This window comes from Mustela erminea, chromosome X, assembly GCF_009829155.1.
Source record: "Mustela erminea isolate mMusErm1 chromosome X, mMusErm1.Pri, whole genome shotgun sequence".
NCBI lineage: Eukaryota > Metazoa > Chordata > Mammalia > Carnivora > Mustelidae > Mustela > Mustela erminea.
Window position 1 is genome coordinate 61,026,641 of NC_045635.1, and position 27,961 is coordinate 61,054,601.

The 27,961-nt window shown below is 37.5% G+C and overlaps 1 protein-coding gene and 1 long non-coding RNA gene across 6 annotated transcripts in view; one reads left to right on the forward strand and one right to left on the reverse strand.

Moving 5' to 3' along the window:
• Nucleotides 1-15,317, reverse strand: part of LOC116582792 — a 63,949-nt gene extending 48,632 nt beyond the window's left edge. Inside the window, exons 1-2 of the long non-coding RNA XR_004282518.1 lie at nt 15,241-15,317; nt 14,215-14,347 (exon numbers count right to left, since the gene is read on the reverse strand). This is a non-coding gene — a long non-coding RNA (uncharacterized LOC116582792). The remainder of the gene's footprint in view (nt 1-14,214; nt 14,348-15,240) is intronic.
• The window catches only part of CHIC1 (cysteine rich hydrophobic domain 1), a 58,962-nt gene continuing 46,269 nt past the window's right edge, over nt 15,269-27,961 (forward strand). For all 5 annotated transcript variants that reach the window (XM_032330520.1, XM_032330523.1, XM_032330522.1 and 2 more), the window contains exons 1-2: nt 15,269-15,582; nt 27,139-27,193. In XM_032330520.1, coding sequence (XP_032186411.1) covers nt 15,296-15,582; nt 27,139-27,193 — 342 coding nt within the window. In that variant the 5' untranslated portion in view covers nt 15,269-15,295. The remainder of the gene's footprint in view (nt 15,583-27,138; nt 27,194-27,961) is intronic.

Here is a 27,961-nt window from a genome sequence, read left to right on the forward strand (position 1 = left end):
ATAGGAAGAGTGGTGGGTCATCATAGTGCTCAGTTGGAATGGCATATTGCCAAGAATAGTGGATTGCTCTTGAAATGCCGTGATTTGGTTAACCAATGCCAAAGGCAACTGCCAAAGGAGTTGGGAGCCATCCATCAGAACTCAACCAGTGAGAGACTGGCAAACTGGTTATATTGGCCCTATCCCTCCAAGTGAGGGTTTAAAATATGCCTTTGTTTGTGTGGACAGCACATCTGGCCTAACCCAAGCCTTCCCATCACTGCAAAAGCCAGGCTACTACCATTAGGGCATTAGAGAAACTGAGTAGTATCTAGAAATATGCTCACATTTTAAGGGTCATTATGTTCAAGACTAGGCAAGAGAACATAACATTAATAAAGGTTCCATCTCCCTTACAACCTGCAAGTAGCAAGGTTAGTAAAAAGGAAGAATGGAAGAGTAAAGCAGCAGATTAAATTACTAACAGGTAAAACCACCTTGGCCAGGTGAACTAAAGTACTACCCCAAACTTTAATACATTTGAATGATCAACCAGTAAAGCCTGCTGCCCCATATGTCAAACTGGGGACCCCTTCCAAGACACCCACTATCATTAATGTGTGGAAGTCACAGGAAAGAGTCACTGTCCCAACTCTCACCGCAGATCAATGTTCTTTGTTGCTGAGAACACCAAACCCCATCAGACTTAGGAAAGGCATTATCTACTGGGATTTGCACTGGAATGTCTTACTGGAATGGGTGATTACTTTATATCCCTGGGTGGGTAAGGGAAACACTCAGTTTCCTCTGGAATCCCATTGTCCTGCTGCTATTCAGACCTATTGAAATGCACTATACTTGGAAAGAAGCACATGCCATTGAAAGAGGGAAGAATTTAGGGGTCTTGATCTAGCATGTCTTACCCCAAGTCCATCTTCCCATCCTGATAGTGTTGCTTCCCCCAGCCAGTGAATATGGTATGAACAACAAGGTCAAGTTCCTAAAGCTGCCAACTTCCCTCTCTTCAAGGCCAGGTGGGTATATTCGGTTTTCCACTGGTGCAATCATTTGGCTATCATCTCCCTTCCTTCCATTGGCTTACAATAGAAGTCATTACTGAATTCACCCAATGATCCTTAAATGATAACCAGAAAAGCCTGTCTTGAATGAACACTGAAATGTCCCTAATCATAAAAGCTGTCCTCCAAAATAGGGTGAACTTGGGTATTGTAAACTACTTTGAAAGGAGGAATCTGTGCCATTATCCAAACAGAATGTTATATGTTCATACCTTATGAGTCTGCTAATGTATTATCATTATTAAATCATATGAGTACACAAGTGAATGTCATAAGTAATATCGCCCCCAGACAAGGGGACTTAATAAATTGAATCAATGGATCAGATGATGGGGCTCTTGCTGGAAAAAAAAATATTACTTATTTTGGGAATCATTATCTTAATCTATGTTTTCTCTTGAACATTTCCATACTGGTGTTATGGCATCTGCCCCTCATGCAGGCAGATAGCCACAAAACATGCCAGTTCCATGCTAGTGAACCTTGTTGACCAGTCAGGGCACATTGTGGAAGAAGAATGGCATGTAAGATTGTAAGAGCCTATCACAAGGAGTACAGAGTTGGAGGTCATCAAGAGGGCACGGCCACCAGTTGAACAACAAGCTAGATCCAGGCAATCAGAGACTCCTCAACCATCCCCTATCTTTGAAATGTACATTTAGTTCACTGTTCTCATGGTGGGAGTCATCATCAAGGACACAGTCTTGAGAAAGGAATGTGTTACTGAGATCATCTGGACAGTATATGTGCCAAACCCTGTTAAGGCCTTTATATAAACTTCTAAAATTCTAGAAGGTGGATGCAGCAATCTATTCATTTTGTGGCCACCCAGGACAAGACTTATATCTAAGTTCCCTTGTTATTGAAAATGCCACCTACCAATATGGGATGGTCTACCTCTTTATTTGATCTCTCCTTGCCCTCCAGGTATAGGGGCCAGTCTACAAACAAACAGCTGGGGATTTCAATAGCCTTCTCTCAAAAACTAATAGAACAAATAGAAAGAAAATCAACAAAGATATATAATTCAACAACAGTATCTAATCAACATTTCCAGAACACTTCAAACAATAGCAAAAAGAATATTCTTTTCAACTGCCTATGTAATATATACCAAAATGGACTATATCCAAGGTTATAAATCAAACCTCAACAAATTGAAAGAAATCCTACAGAGTGTGTTCTCCAACTACAGTGGAAGAAAACTGGAAATTAATAACAAAAACTTAAAAGGAAAAATTGCAAATACTTGGAATTTGAAAAAAAATGTGCTTCTAAATAATCAATGGGTCAAAAAGAAAGTCTCTAGAAGAATAAAAATGTAGTAAACTCCATAGAAAATAAAATATTCCATATTAAAATTCATGACAACATTAAAGCAGTGGTAAGGGGGAAATCAAATAGCACTAAATGTATACATTATATGAGAAAAATAACACATCAATAATCAAAGCTTCTACCTCAAGAAACAAGAAAAAGAGGAGCAACATAAACTCAAGGCCTACAGAAAAAATGAAATAATAATAAAGACAGAAATCAATGAAACTGAAACCACAAAGCAAATAAAAAGCTCACTCTGAAAAATGTCAATAAAATTGACAAACCTCTAAAATCCCTGACAAAAGAGAGAATACACAATTTACCAATACTGGAATGAAACAAGGGACTATCATTATAGGCTCTGCAAATATCAAAATAATAAAGATATAATATAAACAATACTACACATAGGAATCTAAAAATTTAGATGAAATAGATCAATTCCTCAAAAAATACAAAAATTCACCCCAAATTAAACATTATTTGAATAGCTCTATAACTTTTAATGTAATTGAATTCATACTTTGAAATCCCCCCCAAAAGTCTCCAAGCTCAGATAGTTTCACTGGAGAATACTAGCAATGATTTAAAAAATTAAAACTAATTCCACATGATGCCTTCCAGAAAACAGAAGAGGAAATAACACTTTTTAATTTATTTTAAAAGCTAGAAACCTGATACTAAGACCAAACAGATGACAGAAAAAGAAAACTATAAAATATAAATGTAAAAAATCCTTAGCAAAATATTAGCAAATAGAATCCAGTAATATATAAAGAAGAATCATACACCATGACCAAGCTGGGTTAATTCAAAGGATGCAGGGTTGGTATAATACTTAAAAATCAATCAGGATGTCACCAAGATGAACCAGCCTCCAATCCCCCAACAAAGATCAATAATTAGATAACTATCCACAAACAAAAATAACTCTGAAATAGTTTGAGTCCACTTAAGAAGCTTTAGCAACCCAGTGAAACAAAAACCTGAAAATAACGACATGAGAAGTAGAGAACAAGACCTTTGCATTGCCTACATCATCCCTTCCACCATGCCCTCAGTGCTCAGCCCCAAGAGGGAAATCTCCCATTTGAAAGAGTACCTTCACTGGGAAAGGGAGAGTGGAGTGGGCAACCAGTTTCCCCAGACTTTTGGAGCACTGCACAAAGAATCCATTTCATTTTCACTCCATCCAGAGAGTGGCAAAGCTGAGATGTGTAAAGATGACCAGGAACAAAGAAGGGCTACCAATATCAGTCACACAGCAGGAGTGACCGGTTATCAATGACCTACTCTGCAAACATCCACAATAGTTTTTGCCACTAAAAGCAAGAGCTAGCTGTCAATGTGACCCCCCTGTAGATTTCACTAGTTTTTGCCTCACTGGTATTCAAGTTGACAGCTTTTTCTAGGACTGAATTTGGTACTATATACTGTCACAGCCTACATCATTGGGCTAACCTGAAACCTGCATGCCTCTGGTTCAACCCCCATCATTGGCCTCCACTGCCAATAGCCATTCACATACTTAAGGAGAGAGAGTTTAGCCAAAGTACTGCATGCTAATAGACAAAACTCATGCTCTTGGTTTGGGGCCCAGATATCCAGCCCTGTCTTCTGTCACTGGTTTGCACCAGTAGGCTCAAAGCTAGCCCTTCCAGCTGTGTACCTGGATGCCACTAGCCTGATCCCCATCAACAGTATCCACTGCTATTTGCATGCCTGCAGAATGATCATGTATCCACAGGAGTGCATGATGACGGCCAGGGCCCCGGTAGCTGCTCATAGGCTGATTTGGACCTATCTCCAGTCACTGGCTAGCACAATTGTGCTCATTTGCAACTAAGCCCTCCAGCTGTGCACCTGCATGCCCATGAACTGACTCCCAATACATGCCTCCATTGTCATTGTCAAAAATGTAGATCCCAATGGCCTGAACGAATGAGTCACATCCAGATCTGGAGCTGCAACACTTCCCTGCTCTTGGTACTCTACCTCACTAAACCCAGGGCCAGAGCACACTCCAGCATGACACCATCCACAGGAGAAGGTCTTTTCTTACGGAGATCAGTCCATAAAGGTTGGAAGAAGTGAGTGCTTCTTCAAATTTTCAGACAACTGTACAAGACTACAGGGATCAAGAAAAATCACAGAAATATGACAACATGAAAGGGACACAGTAAGCTTTCAGTAACTAACCCCAAAGTAGTAGAGATATGTGATGTGCCAGAGAGATAATTCAAAACAATTGCTCTGAAGACTAGGAGAGAGTTACAAGACAACACAGATAAAAGATTTTAATGAAATCAGGAAAACAACACAAGAACAAAATGAGAACTTCAACAAGGACATAGAAAACATTTAAAAAACAAAAATTTGTATAGATGAATAATACAAAGACTAAAGAATTCAATAGAGAGCTTTAACTGCAGACTAGAACAAGAAGACGAAAGAATCAATGAGCTCAAAGACAGATAATTTGAAACTATTCAGACAGAGGAGAAAAAAGAAATAAGAATAAAAGAGGAATGGGAGGAGAGGAAGATAGGAGGACCCTAGGCTCATCTCCTCCCATAAACACAACTAGGTAACTATCAAATCATCCCAAATAACCCAGAAATCAACCTGAAGACTAAGAGAACAAACTCCATGACTAAAGGCAGAGAAGAGGTCACATCAAAGAAGGTAAGAAATGCAGACATGTAGTTTAGGGGAGAAATTAATCACAGGTGTGGTGGGGGAGGGAGCCATGGTTGGTGAGAAGAGCAAGAGAGAGAGAGAGGAGCACACAGGCAAATGAACAAGGAGAACGTTTCCCCAAACCCTTTGGCTTGGAATATGACAGTGGAAATATTAGTTTGTACAACCAATGAAACTTAAAGCCTGGAGTCAACTGGCTTGGCACTCGTAGAACTGGGAGAGCACTGTGCTACTCTTGGAAAGAAGGCAGGCAAACAATCCAGGGGCAAATAGCATAGAAATGGTGATCTGAAAAATACTTGGGGGCACACAGCAAAGAGATTATTCTCTGCGCTTGGACTGCATCCCTGAGAGACAACATTCATGGAGATCATCTTCAGGAACAAAGGAGCTGACTGGCACTATTTCTCTCCCCTACCATTCAATATAACCACAGAGCCACCTGTGGGAAGCAGCACAGCACTCACACTGACTGCTTAACTTGCTTACACTAAACCACACCCCTCACCATGCTCTCCTGGGACTGTCTTTTTCCTTCAAACTTGCCTCAGCTCCAATGCAGTTAGCCCCTTCCCCAGAATACCAGGACAAACTCCTACCCAAACCACATCTCTGTATCAGAGTTCTACAGGGCCTCAGTTCTGAGGGAAGTAGTATCAGATCTCAAGCAGACCAGAGCACACCTACTTAAAACAAGCTACATTCAGGACAGGGACCAAACATTACCCACAGAAAACAAGGAGAGTCTCCGAAAATCTGAAGAATAGAAAGGGAGAAACACAACAACAGAATGCCTACAACACACACTAAAGACAATAACTCCAGTGTCAAGTTGAGGGCACTTTCCGACCTCTTCTTTATAAGGCCATTACTTTCAGGATTAAAAGACATAACTCACTTTTCTAACATAGAGAAGAATGCAGAGACTTAGACAAAATGCCAACATGGAGGAATTTCCCCCAAATAAAACAATAAGATAAGGCCACAGGTAGCGATCTAAGCCAAACAAATATAAGTAACATGCCTGATAGGGAATTTAAAGCAAAATCATAAAGATATTCACTGGGCTTGAGAAAAGAATAGGAGACATCAGTGAGACACTTACCAAAGAGATAAAAGAGTTAAGAAAGTATTAAGCAGAGAAAAATGCAACAAACAAGATTGGAAAAGGCTTGGTGTAATGCACAGCATGCTGGAAAAAGCAGGGGAATAAATAAATAATGGAATATAATGAAGCTCAACAAAAGAGAGGACAAATTATGCAACACAAGAATAGACTGAGGAAACTCAGTGACTCAATTAAATGTAATAACATTCATATTATAGGAGTCAGAGAAGAAGAAGAGAGAGAAAAGGAGTCAGAAAATTTAAGTGAAGAAATAATTGCTGAAAAATTCCCTTATCTAAGGAGAGAAAAAGACTTCCAGATCCATGAGGGACAGACAAACCCATCCAAATCGACAAAATCAGGCTAACACCATCATATTATAATTAAATTTGCAAAATATAATGATAAAGAAAAGGTCGTCCTAGCAACAAAGATATATTCCTTAACATATAAGGGAAGATCAATGAAGTTAGCTGGGATTTCTCAACAGAAATTTGGCAAGCCAGAAGTAAGTGACATGAATGGGAAGAATTAGCAGTCAAGAATACTCTCTCCAGCAAAGTGATCATTCAGAGTAGAAGGAGATAAAAAGATTCCCAGAAAAACAAAAATTAAAAGGGTTAGCAATGTTTGAACCAGCCCTGAATGAAAAATTAAAAGTGACTCTGAGTACAAAGGAGAAACTAAAAATGACAAAGATAAGAAAGAATTAGAGAACTCTCCAGAAACAATGATAAAATAAGTAATAAAACAGCACTACATTTATATCTATCAATAATTACATCAAATGTAAATGGACTAAATGCTCAAATAAAAAGACATAGGATGCCAGAATGGATTTAAGGAAAAAAAAATCTATATGCAGCCTACAAGAGAATCATTTTAGAGTTAAAGACACCAACAGGTTGAAAATGAGTGGATAGAGAAATATTTATCATGCAAATGAATATTAAAAGAAAGCCAGAGTAGCAATACTTATTTTGGACAAGCTAGACTTTAAAACAAAGACTGTAATAAGAGACAAAGAAGGGCACTATACCATAATTAAAGGGACAATCAAAAGAAAAGATCTAACAATTGTAAATATTTATGCATCCAACATGGACAACCAAATATATAAAACAGTGAAGGAATTCATTGATAATAACTCAATAATAGAAGGGCCATTAACATCCATTTATATCAATGAAAAGATCATCTAATCAGAAAATCAACCAGGAAATCATACCTTTGAATGACACAAAGGGTCAGATAGATTTAACAGATATATTCAGATCATTCCATCCTAAAATAGCAGAATACACATTCTTTTTAAGTGCATATGAGACATTCTAGTGGTTCTAAGAGGGAAGAGCATAGCAATACAGGCCTAACTCAAGAACAAGAAAAATCTCAAATAAATAATCTAACCTGGGGCGCCTGGGTGGCTCAGTGGGTTGAGCCGCTGCCTTCGGCTCAGGTCATGATCTCAGGGTCCTGGGATCGAGTCCCGCATCGGGCTCTCTGCTCAGCAGGGAGCCTGCTTCCTCCTCTCTCTCTCTCTGCCTGCCTCTATGCCTACTTGTGATCTCTCTCTGTCAAATAAATAAATAAAATCTTTAAAAATAATAATAATAATCTAACCTTACACCAAAGGGAGCTAAAAACAGAACAAATAATACACAAAACCAGTAGAAGGACGGAAATAATAAAGATTAGAGCAGAAATAAATGATCCAGAAACTAAAAAAGCAATACGTTAGATCAATGAAACCAAGAGCTGATTCTTTAAAAATATCAACAAAATTGATAAACCTCTAGATAATTAATTGTAAAAAATGGGAAAGGACACAAATAAACAATATCACAAATGAAAGGCAAGAAGTAACAACTACGGCCATGTAAATACAAACAATTGTAAAAGAATATTATGAAAAATTATATGCCAACAAATTAGACAAGCTAGACTAAATGGAAAAAAAATCCTAGAAATATATAACCTACCAAAGCTGAAACAGGAATATATAGAAAATATGAGCAGACCATTTACCAGCAGTGAAATTGAATCCATAGTCAAAAATCTCCCAACAAACAAAAGTCCAGGACCAGATGGCTTCACAGGCAAATTTTACCAAACATTTAAAGAAGAGTCAATACCTATTACTCCCAAACTATTCCAAAAAATTAAAGAGAAGGAAAATTTCCAAATTCATTCTGTGAGGCCAGTATCATCCTGGGACCATAACCAAATAAAGACACCACAAAAGGAAGAGAGAGAGACAGAGAGAGAGAAAGAGAGAACTACAGATGAACATAGTTGCAAAAATTCTAAAAAATTATTAGCAAACCGATATCAGCCACAGCAACTTCTTTCAAGATATGTATCCAAAGGCAAAGGAAACAAAAGTGAAGATGAACTTTTGGGACTTCATCAAAATCAAAAGCTTCTGCACAGCAAAGGAAACAGTCAACAAAACAAAGAGGCAACCCACGGAATGGGAGACAATATTTGCAAATGACGGTACAGACAAAAGGTTGATATCCAGGATCTATAATGAACTCCTCAAACTCAACACACACAAAACAGACAAGCATATCAAAAAATGGGCAGAAGATATGGACAGACACTTCTCCAATGAAGACATACAAATGGCTATCAGACACATGAAAAAATGTTCATCATCACTAGCCATCAGGAGAGGGAAGAATCTCCTTGATTCTTTGGTCTTGGCAATTTTTTTTTGATATTACACCAAAAGCACAGGCAATAAAAGAAAAAATAAACAAGTAAGATTAGATCAAACTTGAAAGTTTCTGCATTGCAAACAAAAAAAAAAAATCAACAAGATGAAAAGGCAACCTACAGATGGAAAAAAATATTTGCCAACTATGTATCAAAAAGTAGACTATTAAAAAGTAAATAATGTATCAAATTATGTAAACACCAAAATTTTTCAAGTATTCATACAACTCAGTAACAAATAAAATTCTAATTGAAGAATGGGCAGAGAAATTACACAGAGTTCTTTTTCCAAATAAGACGTCCTAAAGGTCAACAGGTACATGAAAAAGTACTCAACATCAATAATCATCAGGAAAATACAAATCAAAACCACAGTGAGATATTATTACCTTACACTTATCAGAATAGTGGTCATCAAGAAGGCTAGAATTAAGAAGTATTGGCGAGGAAGCAGAGAAAAGGGAACCCTTGTTCAGTTGGTGGGATTATAAAATTTGTTCAGCCACTATAGAGACTAATATGGTAAGTCCTCAAAAAATTAAAAATAGAAATAACATATAATCCAGTAAGCCCACTTCTGGGTATATATCAAAAAAGAAATGAAAACAGGTTACTGAAGAAATATATGTATCCCATATTTATTGTAGTATTATTCAAAATAACCAAAATATGAAAATATGTGTCCATCAATGGATAAGAGGATTAAGAAGATGTGGTGTATACACAATGGAATACTATTCCACCATGAGAAAAAAAGGAAATTCTGCCATTTGTTACAACAGAGATGGACTTTGAAGACATTATGCTATGTGAGATAACTCAGACAGAGGAAAACAAATACTGTATAGTATTTCTTATACATGAAATCTTTTTTTTTTTTAAAGTAAACTTGAAAACACAGAGAGTGGATTGATGGCTATAAGAGGCTGGGGAGTGGGGAAATGGGAGAAGTATTGCTTAAGGGTACATACTTGCAACTGGTAGGTAAGTAAGACCTGGAGACACAGCACAGTGAAAAAAACTGTATTATAAACATTGAAATTTCTAAGGACTAGGTTTTAATTGTTCCCACCACTAGAAGAAATGACAGTTATGTGCATGACAGAGGTATTATCTAATGCTACAATGGCAATCCTATTGAGATATAAATTTATCAAGTCAATATGTTGTACACCTTAAACTTATACAACATTATATGTCAATTATATCTCAATAAAAGATTTTTTAATAAAATAAAGGAACAGAAAATATGATGCAAACAGTAACAATAAGAGAGATGGAGTGTCCATAGTAATATAAAAATATAAACCAACATTATTATTTGAGATAAAGAGGGGTATTTCATAATGATTAAGGATTAATTCATCAGGAAAATACAATAATTATAAATATTTGTATCTAAAAAGGATACTATACAAAGCAAAAATTAATAAAAGTGAATAAAAAATGGAAAATTCAGCAATAATAGCTGGAGACTTCAATGACCCATTTAGGTAATGGACAGCAAAATGAGACAGAATATCAAAAAGGATATAGAAAACATAAACAGAACTATAAGGTAGATATAACTGACAGTTTTAGAACAATCCAACCAATAACAACAGAATATAAATTCTTCTCAAATGTACATAAAACTTTTCCAAAATAAATGATATGGTAAAACAACAAAACAGGTCTCTGGAAATTTAAAAGGATTTATATCATACAATTTATCCTCAAACTACACTGGAATTAAATTAGAAATCAACAACAGAAGAAAATTTAATTCTTAAATTGAAAATTAATTTAAGTTTTGGAAATCCTTAAAAAAGGAACAGGCAGAGACAGAAAAAGAGACAGGGGGAGGGAGAAAGAGAAGCAAAAAGAGAAGTGGAAGAAGAAGAAGAAAAAAGAGAGGGAGGGAGAAGATCCAGATTAGAAAGGAATAGATAAAACTGTGTTCATTCACACATTACATAAATTTATATGTAGAAAACCCTAAGAATTTTACAGACACAGGCACAGACACACACAGACCCAGCATCCTGGGATGGAACCCCATATTGCATCTCTGCTCAGTGGGGAGTCTGATTCTTCCTCCCCCTGCTCTTGTGCTCTCTCTTGCTTGCTCTCTCTCTCTCTCCCTCTCAAATAAATAAATAAAATCTTTTTAAAAAGATAAGAGGAGGAATCCTTGTGGTGATGTGGTGATGTATCTTGTCTGTGGTGGTAGTCATATGAACCTATGCCCGTGGTAAAATTGCATAGAACTAAATTCACACACACATACACCCACACAAAATGAATACATGTACAACTGTGGAACTCTGTAAGATGGGCAGATTGTATCATGTCAATTTTGTGGTTGTGATAGTGTACTATAGTTATGCAAGACTTTATCATTGGGAAATACTGAGTAAAGTGTAAACAGGATCTCTGTATTACTTCCTACAATTATATGTGAATCTTTAATTATCTTGAAAAAAAAAGCTTAATTTATAAATGGGCAAAAGATTTGAATAGGCATTTCATCAGAGAGGTATATAATGAAAAACAAGCACGCAAAAAGATGTTCAACATCATTAGTCACTAGAGAAATATAAAATAAACCTACAATGTGATACACCTCATTCCCACAAGAATAGCTCTAATAAAAAAGAACATAAAAGTTGTTGGAGAGAATGTGGGGAAAATGAAACTCTCATACATTTCCAGTTTAGAATGCAAACTGATCTACATTGAAAAACGGTTTGGCAGTTATCTTAAAATCAACACTCTTACCATATGACCCAGCAATTCCTCTCATAGATATCTACCCTTGAGAAATTAAAACCTATGTTCACACAAGGACATGTATGTGAATTTTCAAAGCAACATTTTCATAATATCCAAAATGTGGAAGCACACCAAATATCATCAATTGATGAATGGATAAACAAAATGTGATATACCTTTACAATGACACACTATTTATCAATTAAAAGGAATGAAGTACTTGTGCAAGACACAACATGGATAAACTTCAAAAAAATTATGCTAAGCAAAAGAAACTAGATACAAAAGACTACATATTGCATGATCCAATTTATTTGAAAATGACCAGAAAAGAAATCTTTAGAGACAGAAAGTAGATTAATTATTGCCTGGGGCTAAGGGTCAGAATGGGGAATGATTGAAAATGGAATAGTGACTTCTTTGGGGTGTGACAGAAATGTTCTAAGATTAGTTTGTAGTGATAGTTGCACAATTCTGTAAATTAACTAAAATCACTGAATTGTACACTTAGAGAAATAGAGTGAGTGAGAGAAAAGGAAGGAGGAATGAGAGGACTCTTTTAAAAGTTACATTTCTTCTCAGATGTTCTAAGATTGAAACCTCCTCTGATGGTTACACCTATGACCTCTTGCCTCAAGTCCCCATCCATCAGAGAGGGCAGTTACTCCCATGCCCTGCTTAGCTCATCAGACAGAAAGTTATATGGCCTGCTTTCTTCTCCACCCACTCCAACTTTAGTATTATTTTTTTTAATATTTTATTTATTTATTTGACACTCAGAGATCACAAGTAGGCAGAGAGGCAGGCAGAGAGAGAGGAGGAAGCAGGCTCCCCGCTGAGCAGAGAGCCCGATGCGGGGCTCACCCTGATCCCAGGACCCTGGGATCATGACCTGAGCCAAAGGCAGAGGCTTTAACCCACTGAGCCACTCAGGCACCCCAGCTTTAGTATTCTTGATGGTTGCTAAACTATCATTTAAAAATCATGTCACTCCTTGTGTTTACTGACAAGATGTCTTTTTCTCAGCTTGCCCAATTCCAAATTCTCCTATGGTTCATCAAAATAAATTACTTTTGGAATTATAAATGCATTTTCAGCACAGTGTATATGCAAGAAAGCAAACCATATTTGTGAGTTTCTTCAAGCAATAGCACTGCTTTGTCCTTTTGACATCTGAGTAAATGTCAGAGACCACTCTCCATTTTGGCAGTATAATTTCCCCCTCCTTCTCCTCCTCTCCCATTCCCTACAGCCATCATTTCTTCACTCTTACCATAGTTCTAGTAGCCATCATTTCTTCACTCTTACCATAGTTCTAGTATCTCACTTGCACTTATCACAAAGTCCACCCGTTATACTCTTTTCCCTTTCTCTCCTTCAAATATCCCTTCCTATCCTAATCCTAACTGGTGAAAAGGAGAAATTACCATATAAGTAATAATCAGCAAAATACTTCCCTCTAGTCAGTGACTTAGTGGACTTTTATGGATAATATAACATGTTTGGAAAATTTTTGGTATTGCCTATGACTTTTTTGCTTTTTGAAAGGGAAGAACTTCTCTGAAATGTGGATTTGATCTTAAGTCTAAAGTATTTCACTCCCATAAATGACATATGACAAGTCTTTATTAATATCCAAGTAAAGCAGATGTATTGTATCTGTCCTATCAGAAAGCTCTTGTAAAATATTTTAGATTAGTAGGTAAAGTTCTCTATAGTATAAAAACTAACTTTTGTTGCTTATTGATAGTGTTGCATAATATTTTTAAAGTTTCTAAATAAATTAGGTATTGAGTACAAAACATTTTTTTCACCTTAATAACACAAAGCTATTGATAATAATAGTTTGAACAGTGCTGCCTATAAAACTAATTTCTTCCCCCCTCATGCATCCTAAATGCCCTGTTTATATTGCTATACCACTAGAGTAATAGTCAAATTAAGTAATACTTAAATTAAAGTACAATTATGAGGTGCCTGAGTGGCTCAGTTGGTTAAGGGATTGAGTCTTGGTTCCAGCTCAGGTCATGATCTCATGGGTCATGGATTGGAGTCCTATGTTGGGCTCCACACTCAGCTTGGAGTCTGCTTGAAGATTCTTTCCCTCTGCCCCTTCCTCTGCACATTCTCTCTCTCTCAAATAAATGAATAAATCTTTAAAAAAATAAAGTACAGTTACGTCTGTTTCCTCAGTCTCACCATCAAATTGGAATGGAGCTGTAGTGTAGCATAAAGAGCAGTGAAGCTGATATTAAAATACCTGGATTATAGGATTTGTTTTATTAATAAGCAGCTACATGACTTTACTGTCTTAATGATCCCCAAACTATGACAAGGATTTCTGTGCTGCTGCTAAGTATTAAATAGTTTGACACATGGATTGGAAACTCAAAATATGTGATCCCTACAACATTTTTGTGGGCATAGAGAAGATAGGAAAAAATATTTAAAATAAAAATTTTTAGACAAAATGTTACCACCGACCTTAACAAATTACTTAAACTTCCTGAGACTCAGTTTTGCCAGCTCTAAAATAGATACGATAATGCTTACCTTATAGGATTTTTTAAGGGTTAAAAGATACTGTACATGAAAGAGATTAGCTCAGTGTCTGGAAGATGGACAATATTAATTAATATTTCCTTAGGTTGGAATGCTCCCTCCACCCTGTCCATGGCCTTCTTCCCTGTTTAAAAAAAAAAAAATACACACAACTCCAAACTTCAAACACCTTTCAAGAAACAGCCTAGAAGGTACCACTCTACAAAGCCTTTCCAAACAACGTCAGGCAGGGTGGCCCTTTGATTAAGAGTACTGGGCTTTTTGAAAAAAGAAAAGATTCCCAAGTTTAAAACCAGGTCCGCCATTAATAACTCCATGACCTTGGGCACGTTACCTATCCTCGGTGCATCGAGGTCTCCCATCTTTAAAGTGAGATCATTCTGGTACATACCCCATGCAGTTTTGAAGTATTAAATGAGATCTACACAAAGAGTGCTTAGCACAGTCCCAGATACTAAGTCTTTTATTAAGTATTACAGTAGGAGTAGAAGTAGTAATACAAAGTTTCCTCTTCAGTAAAATGTTAATGAAAAATGCCTCCCAGGGTGGCAAAATTCTGATGCATAAGTCTTATTTAAACTGTCATGCTGAACAAACATGCGTAAGAGGTTGGTATATACCTCGAGATATCTGGGGCAAAGTTCTAACCTCACGTTATAGAATATGCATTCCCTGCACTGAGGGGGGGGTGTGTGGAAAATAATACCCACGACTAATTAATGGGAAATAAAGCCAGAAGATACGTCCTCCGACTCCAAGCAGCGCAAGTCCAAAGAGTAGTATTAAGCACAGAACCTGCAGACCCGGCCTCGATAATTCCCCGGAGTTCACCTCTAACGCCCCCTTTCCTTTAGAGCCGCGCAAGCGTAGATTGATTTTGTTCCTCGCTCCTTCGTGCCCCCGCCTCCAACCCCCCCCGCCACCTCGTCTGCCTCAACACGCAGGCGCATCTCTTCAAATCCTGTCCCTACCCCCGCCCTCTTTCTCTTCCTTTCGTTCCCCCTCCTCTTACAGCACCTCTGCAGGTTCAAACTCTGCTCCGTGAGGGTGGCGGCGATCGAGAGGTCACGTGATGAGCATCCTGCTGCCCAACATGGCGGAGTTCGACACCATCTCGGAACTGGAGGAGGAGGAAGAAGAAGCGGCAACGTCGTCGTCCTCGCCGTCGTCGTCGTCGTCGGTATCGGGACCCGACGACGACGAGGAAGATGAGGAGGATGAGGAAGAAGAAGAGGACGAGGAAGAAGAGGAGGAGGAGGAGGAGGAGACACCGCCCCCGCCTCGGGTAGTGAGTGAGGAGCATCTGCGGAGATATGCCCCCGATCCTGTATTGGTGCGGGGCGCCGGCCACATCACTGTGTAAGCAAGAGGGGCCATGGGGTTTGAAAACGCTGAGATTTGTCGACAGAGAAATGAGAAGGTGGTCGAGGGGCCTGTGGGGTGGGGGAGGGCTGACTGAGGCATACAGTTAGAAAAGGACACCAGGTCTAAATGGAGAAAACGAGGGAGATAACGTGCAAAGGAAGTGAGGAGAATGCAAATGTGTTGCACCAACATCAGGTAAAGAGTGAGTATAGGATAGAGAGGTTAGAGGTTTGAGAGCCGGAGGGATTGGAGTAGAGCTTCTGTATATGCTGGCAAGTAAATAGTCTTTAAACTGCAGGATGTACCAGAGGATTCTTTGCTGCTAAGACTGGTGTGTAGTGGAACACGGTGACTGCTGTGACATGTTATAAGACCTAGGCTTGGATTCTTCCAAACAGAAACATGACCCGTTTCGTGAATAATATTAAAAAATATCCACCCACCCACATATTCCTTCATCCATTCTTCTTAATACTTATATGAATGAATATAATAATCCTTTCCATGTCTTGATAACTCATTCTGACATTCATTAAATATCACACAATTAGAAGTTCAGATTAAGAGGTAGTTGTAATGTAAAGGAGCAATAGATTGAGAGTGACGGCTCTTGGAACTTAGTCCCAGTTTTGCTTCTTACTGGCTCTGTGACCTTGCTCAGGTTACTTCCTATTTCTGGGCCTTAATTTCTCCATCTGTAAAAATGAGGGGTGTGGGGTAAATGTTTTCCAAAGCCTTTCACCTCTGAGATAAGATACTTACAGGAGATTTTGTATGCCCAAACATTAAATATGCAGATATGAAATACTTACATAAATTATTCCCCCAGGAGCTGAGGTTGATTTTTTTTTTGAAAACTTATGCAGAGTGACTTTTTAAAAAATTGAAGTCTTGGATCATATTTGAGAAAATAAAAGAAGGAGAGACCTCATAGCATAGAGGTTGCAAAGCAAAAGAAAATTTTCATGGCTCTCCGCGCTTTGAAGAGTGCTTTTTCTTTTTTATGTGCTTGGGCTGTATATGCTCGAAAGTTTGAGTGTGTATCTTGTTCATCCTCTTAACTATGCTGTCTTTTCCTGCATTTTCCTATCACTGCCTCTAATTTTGATAATGACTCACCTAGTCCCTTCGACTTTCAATTGAGTTCCTATTATCAGAAATCATGTATTATAGTATGCAACACCTCCCCCATCATGTTAGCTTTTAATTTTAACATGTAAAATATTTTGATTGTAATATATTTTTGTGAACTTTGCATGAAATATATTAAGGAAGATTTTGAAATTGTGGAAGAGTTTAGGAAGATTTTTAGGCCAGCTTTTTGGTTAGGCAATTATTTTAATACAATTTTTCTTGGTCCAAGAGTTTTGCAGATAGTCTACAATGATCAGATGCCAGCTTACTTTGCTATTTTACTTTTATTCCTTTCATCACTAGGGAGACAATTTATTACTCAAACTAATTATGATTCTGGCACCAAAGGTTACTTTCATGCAGATTATTTCACATGACTGAACAGAAAAAGGGTTTTTTTCCAGTCTGTAATTTTATATTCCCAACATTCGTCCCCCTCCTTATTTTCTAACACTCAGAAAACAGAGGAGGAGCAAGGAAACAATTTAAGTTAATAGAAACTTATTTGTGGTACTTTTCACACAATGGTGGTGAAGTACTTATCAACCTATTTTCAATTAAAAGCAAAGCGCTGACACTTGCCATATCTAGGGCCTTGTGATAGTTATAATGTCCCACCCAGCTTAAAAATTCTGAATTAGGAGTGTGAAGTAGTAATGCTGGAAGTAACTATTGGTATTAACTGAAGCCAAAACCTGAAAAGCTGCAAACCAGTACTTGAACCACTAACCAATGTATATAGTTTGGAAAATTATTTAGTTGTGTTGTACACATTCTCTCAACTGAAAAGCACATTTGATCTTAAATGTCTGAGATCTGAAAAATGTTAAATGTTTAGGAGAAAGTTTTATTGAATCTGAAAAACTGGCCTTTCTATGGTAGTGAAACTTTCGCGGTATCAGGTAAAGTATGATCCTTATGAAATGGTTAATCTAATTCTGAAACATCTAAAATAATCAGCTTCCGTTAAATTCTTTTCTGGCATGTGAGTGTTAGAGTTGTCCTATCTGAATGAAATATTTCTTATTCTCTCCTACCTCTTATTTTTTTCCATTTTCTGTGCAGTCATCTATTCTATAGAGTACTTTGTTTCTTTTCTAAATTTAAAATTTGAGCACCATTGGTTCAAACTCAGTATATCTTAAGCCATCATTTTCCGTCCCCACATTGGTTGTGCATTCCAGTTACCACGTTTCTGATCCTGATACCACCACTCTAATCTTCTGGGGTAGTATTTCAAATCCTTGAGTCATTTTTTTAAAAGATTTTATTTTTATTTATTAGCAAGAAAGATAGCGAGAGCAGAAACACAAGCAGGGGTGGTGGGATAGGGAGAAGCAGGCCCCTTGCAGAGCAGGAAGCCCAATCTGGGGCCATCCCAAGACCCTGGGATCATGACCTGAGCAGACACTTAACTACTGAGCCATCCAGGCACCCCTCCTTAAGTCATTTTAACTCTTACTTGTCAAGTGCCACTCTATCCCAGAATTATATCATCATATATTTGAAATGTCTATTAAACTTTTCATTTTCTCTATTTCTGCTGGCACCACCCTAGTTTAGGTTGCCATCAACTCCTGCTTGAATTATTGCCACAGTCTGCCACTTCTTTCTACTCCAGTACATTCCGCATGCTGGTGCCAAACTAATTTTCTTAAAACAGAGTTTAATCATGTCACTTTGCTGCTGAAAAACCTGCACTAGATCTTAATTAGATCTGAATTCTTATGCTCTCTTCTTCCAGCCTCAGAGGTCAAAGAGTTCTTTCACTTGTCCAAAGTTCACTGCTTCACTTGTACTTTCTGTACCCTTCTTTTCCAGCCTCCCAAATCTTGCTCCATCAGGTAGCCCCATCTCTCTAATATTACCTCTCTGCATCAGCCTATAAACATATTCATAGTTTCTCTCTTTGTTTAAAAACAAAATAAGACAAAGCTTTCCTAGACCTATGTTCCCCTTTAGCTACTGTCTTGTCCTTCTTCCTTTCCTCTCCAGATTTCTTAAGAGTAGCTACAGTCACCATACCTATTTCCTTTTCACTCCTCTGTAACCTGGATTCTGCCACCATGACCACAGCCCAAGGGGCGGGGAAGAACTAGCCTTGTTAAGAGCACCATGACCCTCTTGTTGCTACATTTATGGGCATTTTTCATTCTCTTTCTGGTCTTCAATGCTGTATATGACACTTATAACGACTCCCTCTTATTTGGAGGCTTATATTCTAGGGGTCGCAAACGCACACACCTTCAGAGGTAATAGAGGTCACAGAAAATGGTGCACCATGAGTAATGGGGTCTCAGTTGAACTAGAAGGTAGTATATGTTTTGCCTAAAGGAATTTAAATTCTGAAGTCAAACAAACCTAGGAATTCCTTGGCCACTTCACTCTCCTGGGTCTCCTGTATTTTTCTGGCAATTATTTAACTCTCTCATTCATGGACTCCTCTTCCTCTTTTGACCCTTGAATACCAGTGGTCTCTGAGGTTTTGTTCTCAACCTACTACTCTTCTCATTCCCTATTCTGCCTAGATGATCTCATCGTGATTCTTATGGTTTCAATTATCTGACATCTCCCAAATATTTATCTCTGTGCCACACTTTGCTGAGACTTTCACCTGGGCTTCCTCACCTGACAGCCCACTGTTGTCTTAAATTCTGCATATTCAAAACAGAATTTAACCCCCCCAACCAATCCCTTATGCCTCCATCCCAACCCCTCAAAAAAAAAAAAAAAAGGCCCTCCTGTTTCTGTTTTCCATCTCAGTTCAGTGTACTTCCACGTATCTCATTATTAGTCCTTGGTTCCTCTTTCTCACTTACATTTATCAGCAAGTATTAATAATATATGTCCTAAAAATTTCTTCTTTTCCTCCCTACCATCACTTGCTTGATTCGAGCCCCTTTCACCACCCTAACCAATCAACTTGTCTTCATCCTTGTCAACTTCACATCCATTCTCCAGCCTGCTGCTAGATTGAGATGCCAATTTACTGCCCAAGACTATTCTGTGATTTTCCCTTTATCCACAGGATAGAATCTAAGCTCCATAACATTGCATAAAGAACTGTACCCTGCCTATCTATCAGCCTAATCTGCTGACATTTCCCCTTATGGCTTATATTTTCCTGTTCCTAGCATGCTATTTCTTATTTCTTTTCCTTTGCTCAAGCTGGGACCTCCACGTAGAATTCCAGTACCCACGGCCCTTACCCCAGCTCTCCATATGTCACCACCTCCTGCAAGTCTTCTCTGCCCCCACTAAATTGTAACCTGCAATAGTAGTAACAATTTTTAGTGCCCTCTGAATCTTCATGGCCTAGCACAGTGCTTGCCCTGAAGTAGACAATCAGTAAAAGTGAGTTGAAGGAATATTGGTTCACTTTAGTAACACTCAGTATCCCTACCATAATGTATGCTGTATTTTAGGCCCTCAACAAATACGGGTTACTTGAATCATGCTGTGGAGAGTACTTCTGATTCTGAGCAAAGATCAATATGGGTACAGTAATATCACGAGTCCCAGTGATGAGGATTATGACATGGACTTACCTCTGATATCTTTGTTAAGGCATCAGAATACCCCTATTTCTATCATCTTAACATATTGGCTTTCTAGTTACTTTTAAAAGATGCTAATCTTTTAACATGGAACAAATTATAATATTTAAGAAATAGAATGGGCTAACCACACTAATTGTAATTCCAATTCTAAGATGATGCGGATGAATAGATATTTGGGGATTTTTTTCCAAATTGAAAAAATATATGGCAAAATTAACTCTACAGTTTTGAGTTTATAGAAACAGACACAATAAAATGCCTCTTGGAAATACTAAGTGTTTTAGAAATACTATACATCTGAGTGATATAACTTAGTATCTACCACTTTTCTTCTTAGTGTTTCTAGGATAAGTATTTGGATCCAATGTATTGAAATACAAGGATAATTATATCTCATGAGATCTTTATTTATAGGTATTATCACACTCTGTTTTTAAAGATTTTATTTGTTTATTTGAGAGAGAGAAAAAGCACGAGAAGGGGGAGGGTCAAAGAGAGAAGCTGACTCCCCACTGAGCAGGAAGCCTGAGGTGGGACTCCAGGATCATGACCTGAGATGAAGGCAGTCGCTTAACCAACTGAGCCACCCAGGCACCCTGTCACACTCTTTATAGTACTTAAAACATACAGGGGTGCCTGGGTGGCTCAGTCAGTTAAGCATCTGCCTTCGAATAAGGTCATGATCTTGGGGTCCTGGGATCAAGCCCCGCATTGGGCTCCCTGCTCAGAGGGGAGTCTGCTTCTCTCTCTCCTTCTGCCCCTTCTTCCCCTGTCACCCATTTGTGTACCCATTCTCTCTCTCTCTCAAATAAATAAAATCTTTTAAAAAAATGAACATGCAGATATTTACCCTTCATAGTAGATCTGTATAGAAGTTAGTAGAGATGATAGGTTACCAGTTCTTATAAAATTGTCTCACTAAAATTAATCTATAAGAGCTAAAGTTATTCCATATAGAATTGACAAAGATGGGAAAAAGAGGGCCAAGTTTGCCAAACAGTGTATTTCTCCAAAAAGTTGGACAGCAATTATTATACTTAGACTATAATTATTGATACTTCTCAGGTCAGTTAATGGAATGCCTTTTCTGTAAACAATTGTCTTTGAGGAATTACAGTGATGCATTGTTAATATGTGTTTGTATAAGGTAAATATTTTATAAGATTTTAGAATGGGGAAGCTATGGTAACTTGCTATTTTACAGTGTGGCAAGACATGATTATTTTCATATAAAATATTAAAGAGATTTAACTATAATATTTTTGAAAATATCTTTGAATTTCATAGCATAAACTTTTCTTTTTCATGGTATAGTAAATAAAGTTCAATGTATACACTAAAGAATTATTACTGTAAGTACATAGTTTTCTAGTAAAATCATGTTTCTTAATGGCAGAATTTTACTTGTTTTATCTGTTTTTTTAAGCAACCTGAACATATAAACTTTCATTTGTATAAGGTTTTCAAAGTCTGGTGTGTAGCCATTTCCAAAAAGATTAAAAGCAATGAGGATGTGGGGAGGGAGAGAGAAGGGAAGAGCAACTAAGAGGACCTACCCTTCTTTCTCAGTTTCCTTTACTCCAAAGAATCATCCAAGAAATTAAAAATTTGAAGACACTTGACAGATAAAATGCAGTCATTAGGAACCACGAGCTAGGACAGCTTCAAACACAGAATAGGCTCTATATTTAATGAAGTTGATAAAATGGACAGTGCGAGAAGTTCCCAAGTGTTCATTTATCTAATGCTGGAAAATCCCCACATCCTGGCTAATGCTTATCACTAATCAATAATGGGTAGGTGATTTTGTCTAACCTCTGTGGATTCACAGTTCTTAATAGTTTGTTTATGAAACAGAGCTGAGGTGTTTATTCAGCAGCAGCCATTTCAACATTTTCCTAGTAGCTATAAAGTGAAATGTATGCCCAAGGTTATTTGAGTTAAGTATTTTTTTTTAAATGCTGAGTTTCTAATGAAAAAAGATAAAAGAAATCTCTGGTAGGCAAGAATCGGATTGTTACTGCCTTTTGGCCAAAATTCTGAGAGTATATCAAAACTAGTTTGCCTATATTTATACCTTTTGACAATATGTGTGTGTGTGTGTGTGTGTATGCATACACATACATACATACACATGTTAAAGGAGTATTTTAAAAAGTAAAATGACACCTTCCTTACCATATTTAATATACTTTTTATATTTTAGAAAAGATAATCCCTTTTTATATTGAAGAATATTGGTAATGTGAATATAGCAAGTATATATTGAGAACTTGAGCACTGGTGTATGCACTATGAAAAATACAGGAGAAAAGTGAAGTATAAACCTTGCTTTATAAAACTAACAGGAAAATTGCTTTCAAGATATCTCTATAGCAATAGAGCAGCAAAGAATAATGGGAAATATTTTATTAGCTATCAAATTATATAGTACAGATTAGAAACAGCTGTGAGCATTTAGAGAAAAAGGAAATCCATAAAAGCTTGAACAGTGGTGGTATTACAGCAGTGGTTGGGACTTGACTTGAGCCTTGAAGATTGCATAGGATTTAAACTAGGGAGGGGAAGCAAGAGGAACCACCTGAGCAAAGACAATAGCCAATATGGCTGTTGCAGTGGAAGGGAAGGAATCATTATGAGAATGATTTCAAAGGAACAAATATCAGGATTTGGTGCCACCTCAGAGCAAGCACGGTGCAAAAAATAAGGGAGGGAAGGTGCAAAACCAAAACCAAGGTCTAGGTTAAAGAGAATCAATGTGTCATTGATAGGTATGAAAAATTTGAAGGGGGGAGGCTTGTTTCCAATAAAGAGATAACATTTAATTTTAGACATGTTTTACTTGAGATGGTATTATTTTTGGTAAGATACTGAAATCAAAATTTTTAGTATGCAATTAGCGATCAAAGAATACCGGAAAATGTAGAACTAGAGATACAGATTTGGTGGTAATCAGCATAGAAGGGTCAAAGCTACTAAACAAAGAGGGACTGTTAAAGTTCACTTAGAAAGACAAGCAGATGACTAAAAGCCAAATTTTTGGAAAATGCAAGAATGTTAGAGGAGAGTAGAAGGATGAGAGAGTGTTAGGGAGTGATCAAACAGTGTGACAAAGCTGCAAAGTAAAGGGAAAATGTTCTAGGAAGAGAATATATAATTGGCAGTAAATAAGACATGATGAACTTGTCTTTCTGAATAAATTTACTCAGTGAGAGATTGTTTTCAGAAAAGTGACAGCATTATAAGGGAAATTATAAACAGTTAAGAAAGGAGGGAATATTAAGGAAATGGAAACAAGAAAGTTCACTTGCTCAGTGGTAAATGCAAAGAGAATAGCAAAGCTGGGGCTACAGTTGAACTAGTATGTGGTTTATCTTACCCTCTCCTCAGGCAAGAGTCATTTTGAAGTGGTGCTGGTCCTTGCCAGGGCTGCTTGCAGGATAAAATGTGCCAGGAGCTGCTTTGGACAGATGGGTGCCTAGTGGGGTAGATTGGATGGGGTAGATTCACAGGAGAACACAGAAGCAGTGTGTGTGGTGTTAGCAAGGTAGGTGGAGAGTGTTCTCCCTGGTTCCTGCAAGTGTCCTGATATCTAGGCTGGGGATAGGCTGGGGATAGGATGGAGGTAGGGTTGGCACCCACAAGCTCTTTTGTTCTTGAAGAAGTCTCCTAAAGATCCCTGCCCCTCCAGCACACATTCTGAGATTAGTAAATAAATCTCCTTTCTGTATACCCAGACCCTTTTTAAATTTTTGTTTCAATGCTTTTATCTAGCAGTGTTGTTTGTTAGGCTGTCTCTTTAAGGGCTTAGTTTCCTGTTGCTCTCTGGCTCTCCAAGAGCTAAACCTGCTGATTTTTTTTTAATTTATTTTTTTAAGAGAGAGAGAGAGAGAGCGCGCGCATGTGCAAGGGGAGGGGCAGAGGGAGAGAGAGAATCTTAAGCAGGTTCCATGCTGAGCATGGAGCCCAATGTGGGACTCAGTCTTACAACCCTGAGATCATGACCTAAGCTGAAATCAAGAGTTGGATACTGAACAGACTGAGCCACCCAGGTGCCCCATAAGCCTGCTGATTTTTACCCAGAGTTAAGCCCTACTGCATTTCAAAGCCAAATATTATGGGGACTTGTCTTCCAAGTCCAGGTTCCGGGGGGGGGGGGGGGTTGGGGTTGGTGGGGGTCTGCTCCTCTCCCTTCTCAGTGCTTGTGATGTCCCTTCCATTTGTGGTTAGTGTCACCAGGAGCTTGAGTCCTGACCATGTTTCTATACTTCCTACCCTTTGTGTGACTTGTTCTCTTCAGTTAACTGGAAAGTTTGCTGTGCAGTCTTTGGGTGGTTTTCTGTGTTCATTGCACTGATATGGCTGTTATCTAGGGTGTATCTGTGGAATGAGGTGGACTTGGGATCCTCCTACTTTGCCATCTTCCCAGACTTTAAATCAAGAACATGTTATTGACATTGCATCCAAAAGGCATTTAGACAAGATATGGAAATAGAGCTCTACTTTAAAGTGTATAATGTCTCCTTTTAAAAATGAAACCTATTATCTGTTACTTTGTTACACAATAAGAATTTACTCCTTGTGGAATAATGAATTAAATTATATCTTTTTGAGATCATCTTTTACACATCAAAAGAATCAAACGTTTGGTTAGACGTTTTTCTACCTTTTAGATAGTGATGAGGTCACTATTTAGCTACATATAACTGAAATGAAGGACGTTTCTTGCTCTATTATATATTGGTCATGTTATTGAATGCTGAGTTGCAAATATATATTTAATACTGAAGTGTCAGTTTCTCGAAGAGCACATGAAATTTGCCATAAAAATTCATGTATGGGGTATACTATCTTATTTTTTTTAAGATTTTATTTATTTGTTTTATAGAGATCACAAGTAGGCAGAGAGGCAGGCAGAGAGGGGGACGCAGGCTCCCCACTGAGCAGAAAGCCTGATGTGGGGCTCGATTCCAGCACCCTGAGATCATGACCTGAGCCGAAGACAGAGGCTTAACCCACTGAGCCACCCAGGCGCCCCTATACTATCTTATTTTCCAGTTTGGCTGTATCCTGTGTCCAGGTATAGACTTATAAGGAAACATTATTATGAGAATATTATGTTCTCATTACATATACTGATACCTAGAGAAGTAATTAAGTATTTTTAAATGAAGTTAAGATCTTTTTATGGTTGCTAATTAATTGTCCCAACTATCTTAAAACATAGAATTTGTTGTTTTAAAATACATTTTAAATACACAGAGTATACACACACACACACACACACACACACACACACAGCTGTGTACCTTGCTACTAGCTGCTAAGTGTAGAGAATTTTTGTGTTTAAGATGTGCTTATGTTGGGACCTGGGTGGCTCAGTGGGTTGAGCCGCTGCCTTCGGCTCAGGTCATGATCTCAGGGTCCTGGGATCGAGTCCCGCATTGGGTTCTCTGCTCCGCGGGGAGCCTGCTTCCTCCTCTCTCTCTCTCTGCCTGCCTCTCTGCCTACTGGTGATCTCTCTGTGTCAAATGAATAAATAAAATCTTTAAAAAAAAAAAAAAAAGATGTGCTTATGTTCCAGAAAAGGAGCTATTAGCATAAATGATACAAGGAGAATATGTTATTCCCACATAGTTTTAATAGGACATTTGGATTCTTACATGTCTTTAATGTGACCATAAGACTAAAGGGCCATAAATCAGTCGAATCAAACAGTATTGTAGCTTATTATTAAACACTTCTATTAAATACCTACTAGATTACTTTATGCTACTAAGCAAAAAGATAAATAAGTCATAGTTTCTGCTTGCAAAAAGCTGAGTACAGGACAGAAAGAACTTAGGGATCAGCATTTGAATTTTGGTCCTCCCCACCTTACTAGATATATGACTTTGTGCAAGTCTTTTAGTTACTTTTTGAAAAAAAAAATTTCTGAGTGTCAGCTTCCTTGTCTTTAAGAGGGTGATGACAGTACCACTCTTTCAGGGTTGTAAACTTCAGAAGTAACATATTTATCTAGCACAGTGTCTAACCCATGGTAAATTGTTACTTTATTGCCTACCTCACCAAGAATTCTCAATAAATATTCCTGTTTTGTTTTGTTTTTTAATTTTTACTTACAACCCATCATCTACTTACTGTACTATACTACACTGTAAAATTATAGTTACTATGATATGTCATCTGAAGATGGTATACAGGATGATATGCAGGACGTGACCTTTGTGATATCCCTTCAAGTAGGTGATTGAAGGCTCATAAAATTCATCTTGACTTCTGAAAACAGATTTCAATGAGCTTACTTGAGTCAGAGTTTTCAAGGCTGAGACCTGTTTTCTGAAAACAAGTTTAGCATATACATGAAAGCCATTCATAAAGATCAACCTTTGAGTATCTAAATACTAACTGATCATAAGTTTTTGAGCTACAGCTCCAAAGGTTATATTAGTCTTTATTAGGAAAATTTTCATATATGCATAAAAGTAGAAAGAATAGTATTATCCACTCCTACGTACTACCAGCCAGTTTTAAAAGTTATCAACTAAAATGGGTTTTAACAGAAACATTTCAGTCAAAAATCTTATTTCCAGCTCTAATTTGTTATTATTTAATCCCATATCATGCATGGATGTAATTAGAACACTACTTTAACATTTGCACCATAAGTTTCTTTTACTATTAATTCATATTAATAGCCAAAGATTTGTTTTCTATAAATACCATAACATTATTTTTAGGACACATTTTTAAATCACAACATCAAACAAAAAATGCAAGCCTTTGTTAGTTAAAAAGGGAGGGGGTAAAGAGTTAAATCTGCTGGGTAGAATATATTTTGTTCTTTGTTTTTAAGGTTTGGCTTGAGCAACAAGTTTGATACTGAATTTCCCTCAGTTCTAACAGGGAAGGTAAGTGAGAGTTTGCTTTGAACTTTTCAATTCTAAAAGCATTGTTTTATAGTTTATTCAGTATTATGACAAATACTTTGGCTCCCTGGTATTGATAATAACAAGAGGCCAGGGTACTTGGAAGCTGTGTCATTACTGACAAAGCTGTCACCATGACTGCTAGCCTATGACCATTTATCTTGTTCACTGTCCATTAATGTCAGCTATTAATTGCTTATCTGTTCAGTTTTTCCAATTTTGACCTTTATTCTCAGCACTAGTAGCTATATTTGTTTTCATTTAGGTCCGTAATCCCAGTGTTCTTTAGAGTTAACAAAGTTATCATTGTTTAACTTTGTATCACTCTATTATTTTTAAAAGTGTCCTACAGTATGATTTGTTACACATCAAAAGAATCAAGTGTTTGGTCAGACATTTTTCTACCTTTTAAATCGTTTGAGTTTCTAAAATTGTACTCGCTGCAATAAATTACTACTTTTCTGTTCCCTGGTTCCTCTACATTCTGCGGTATCTTCACACTTCAGGTTCAGTATTCAAAGACTTTTTAGGATTTGAGACTATGTTTAGAAAATTCTCTTACAACAGTAATGCTAATTTCTAGGCCCAAATAAAGGCTTTGACTAAGGCAAAAAGTTGCTTACACATGTTTGTTACTTGAGGAAATACACAAGAAAGAGAAAAGCCATTATATTACAAAATACTCAGTAATTTCCAAATGGTTAATAGGTGAATGCTAGATAGGTGAAATGATGACTTGGGGATAAAAGA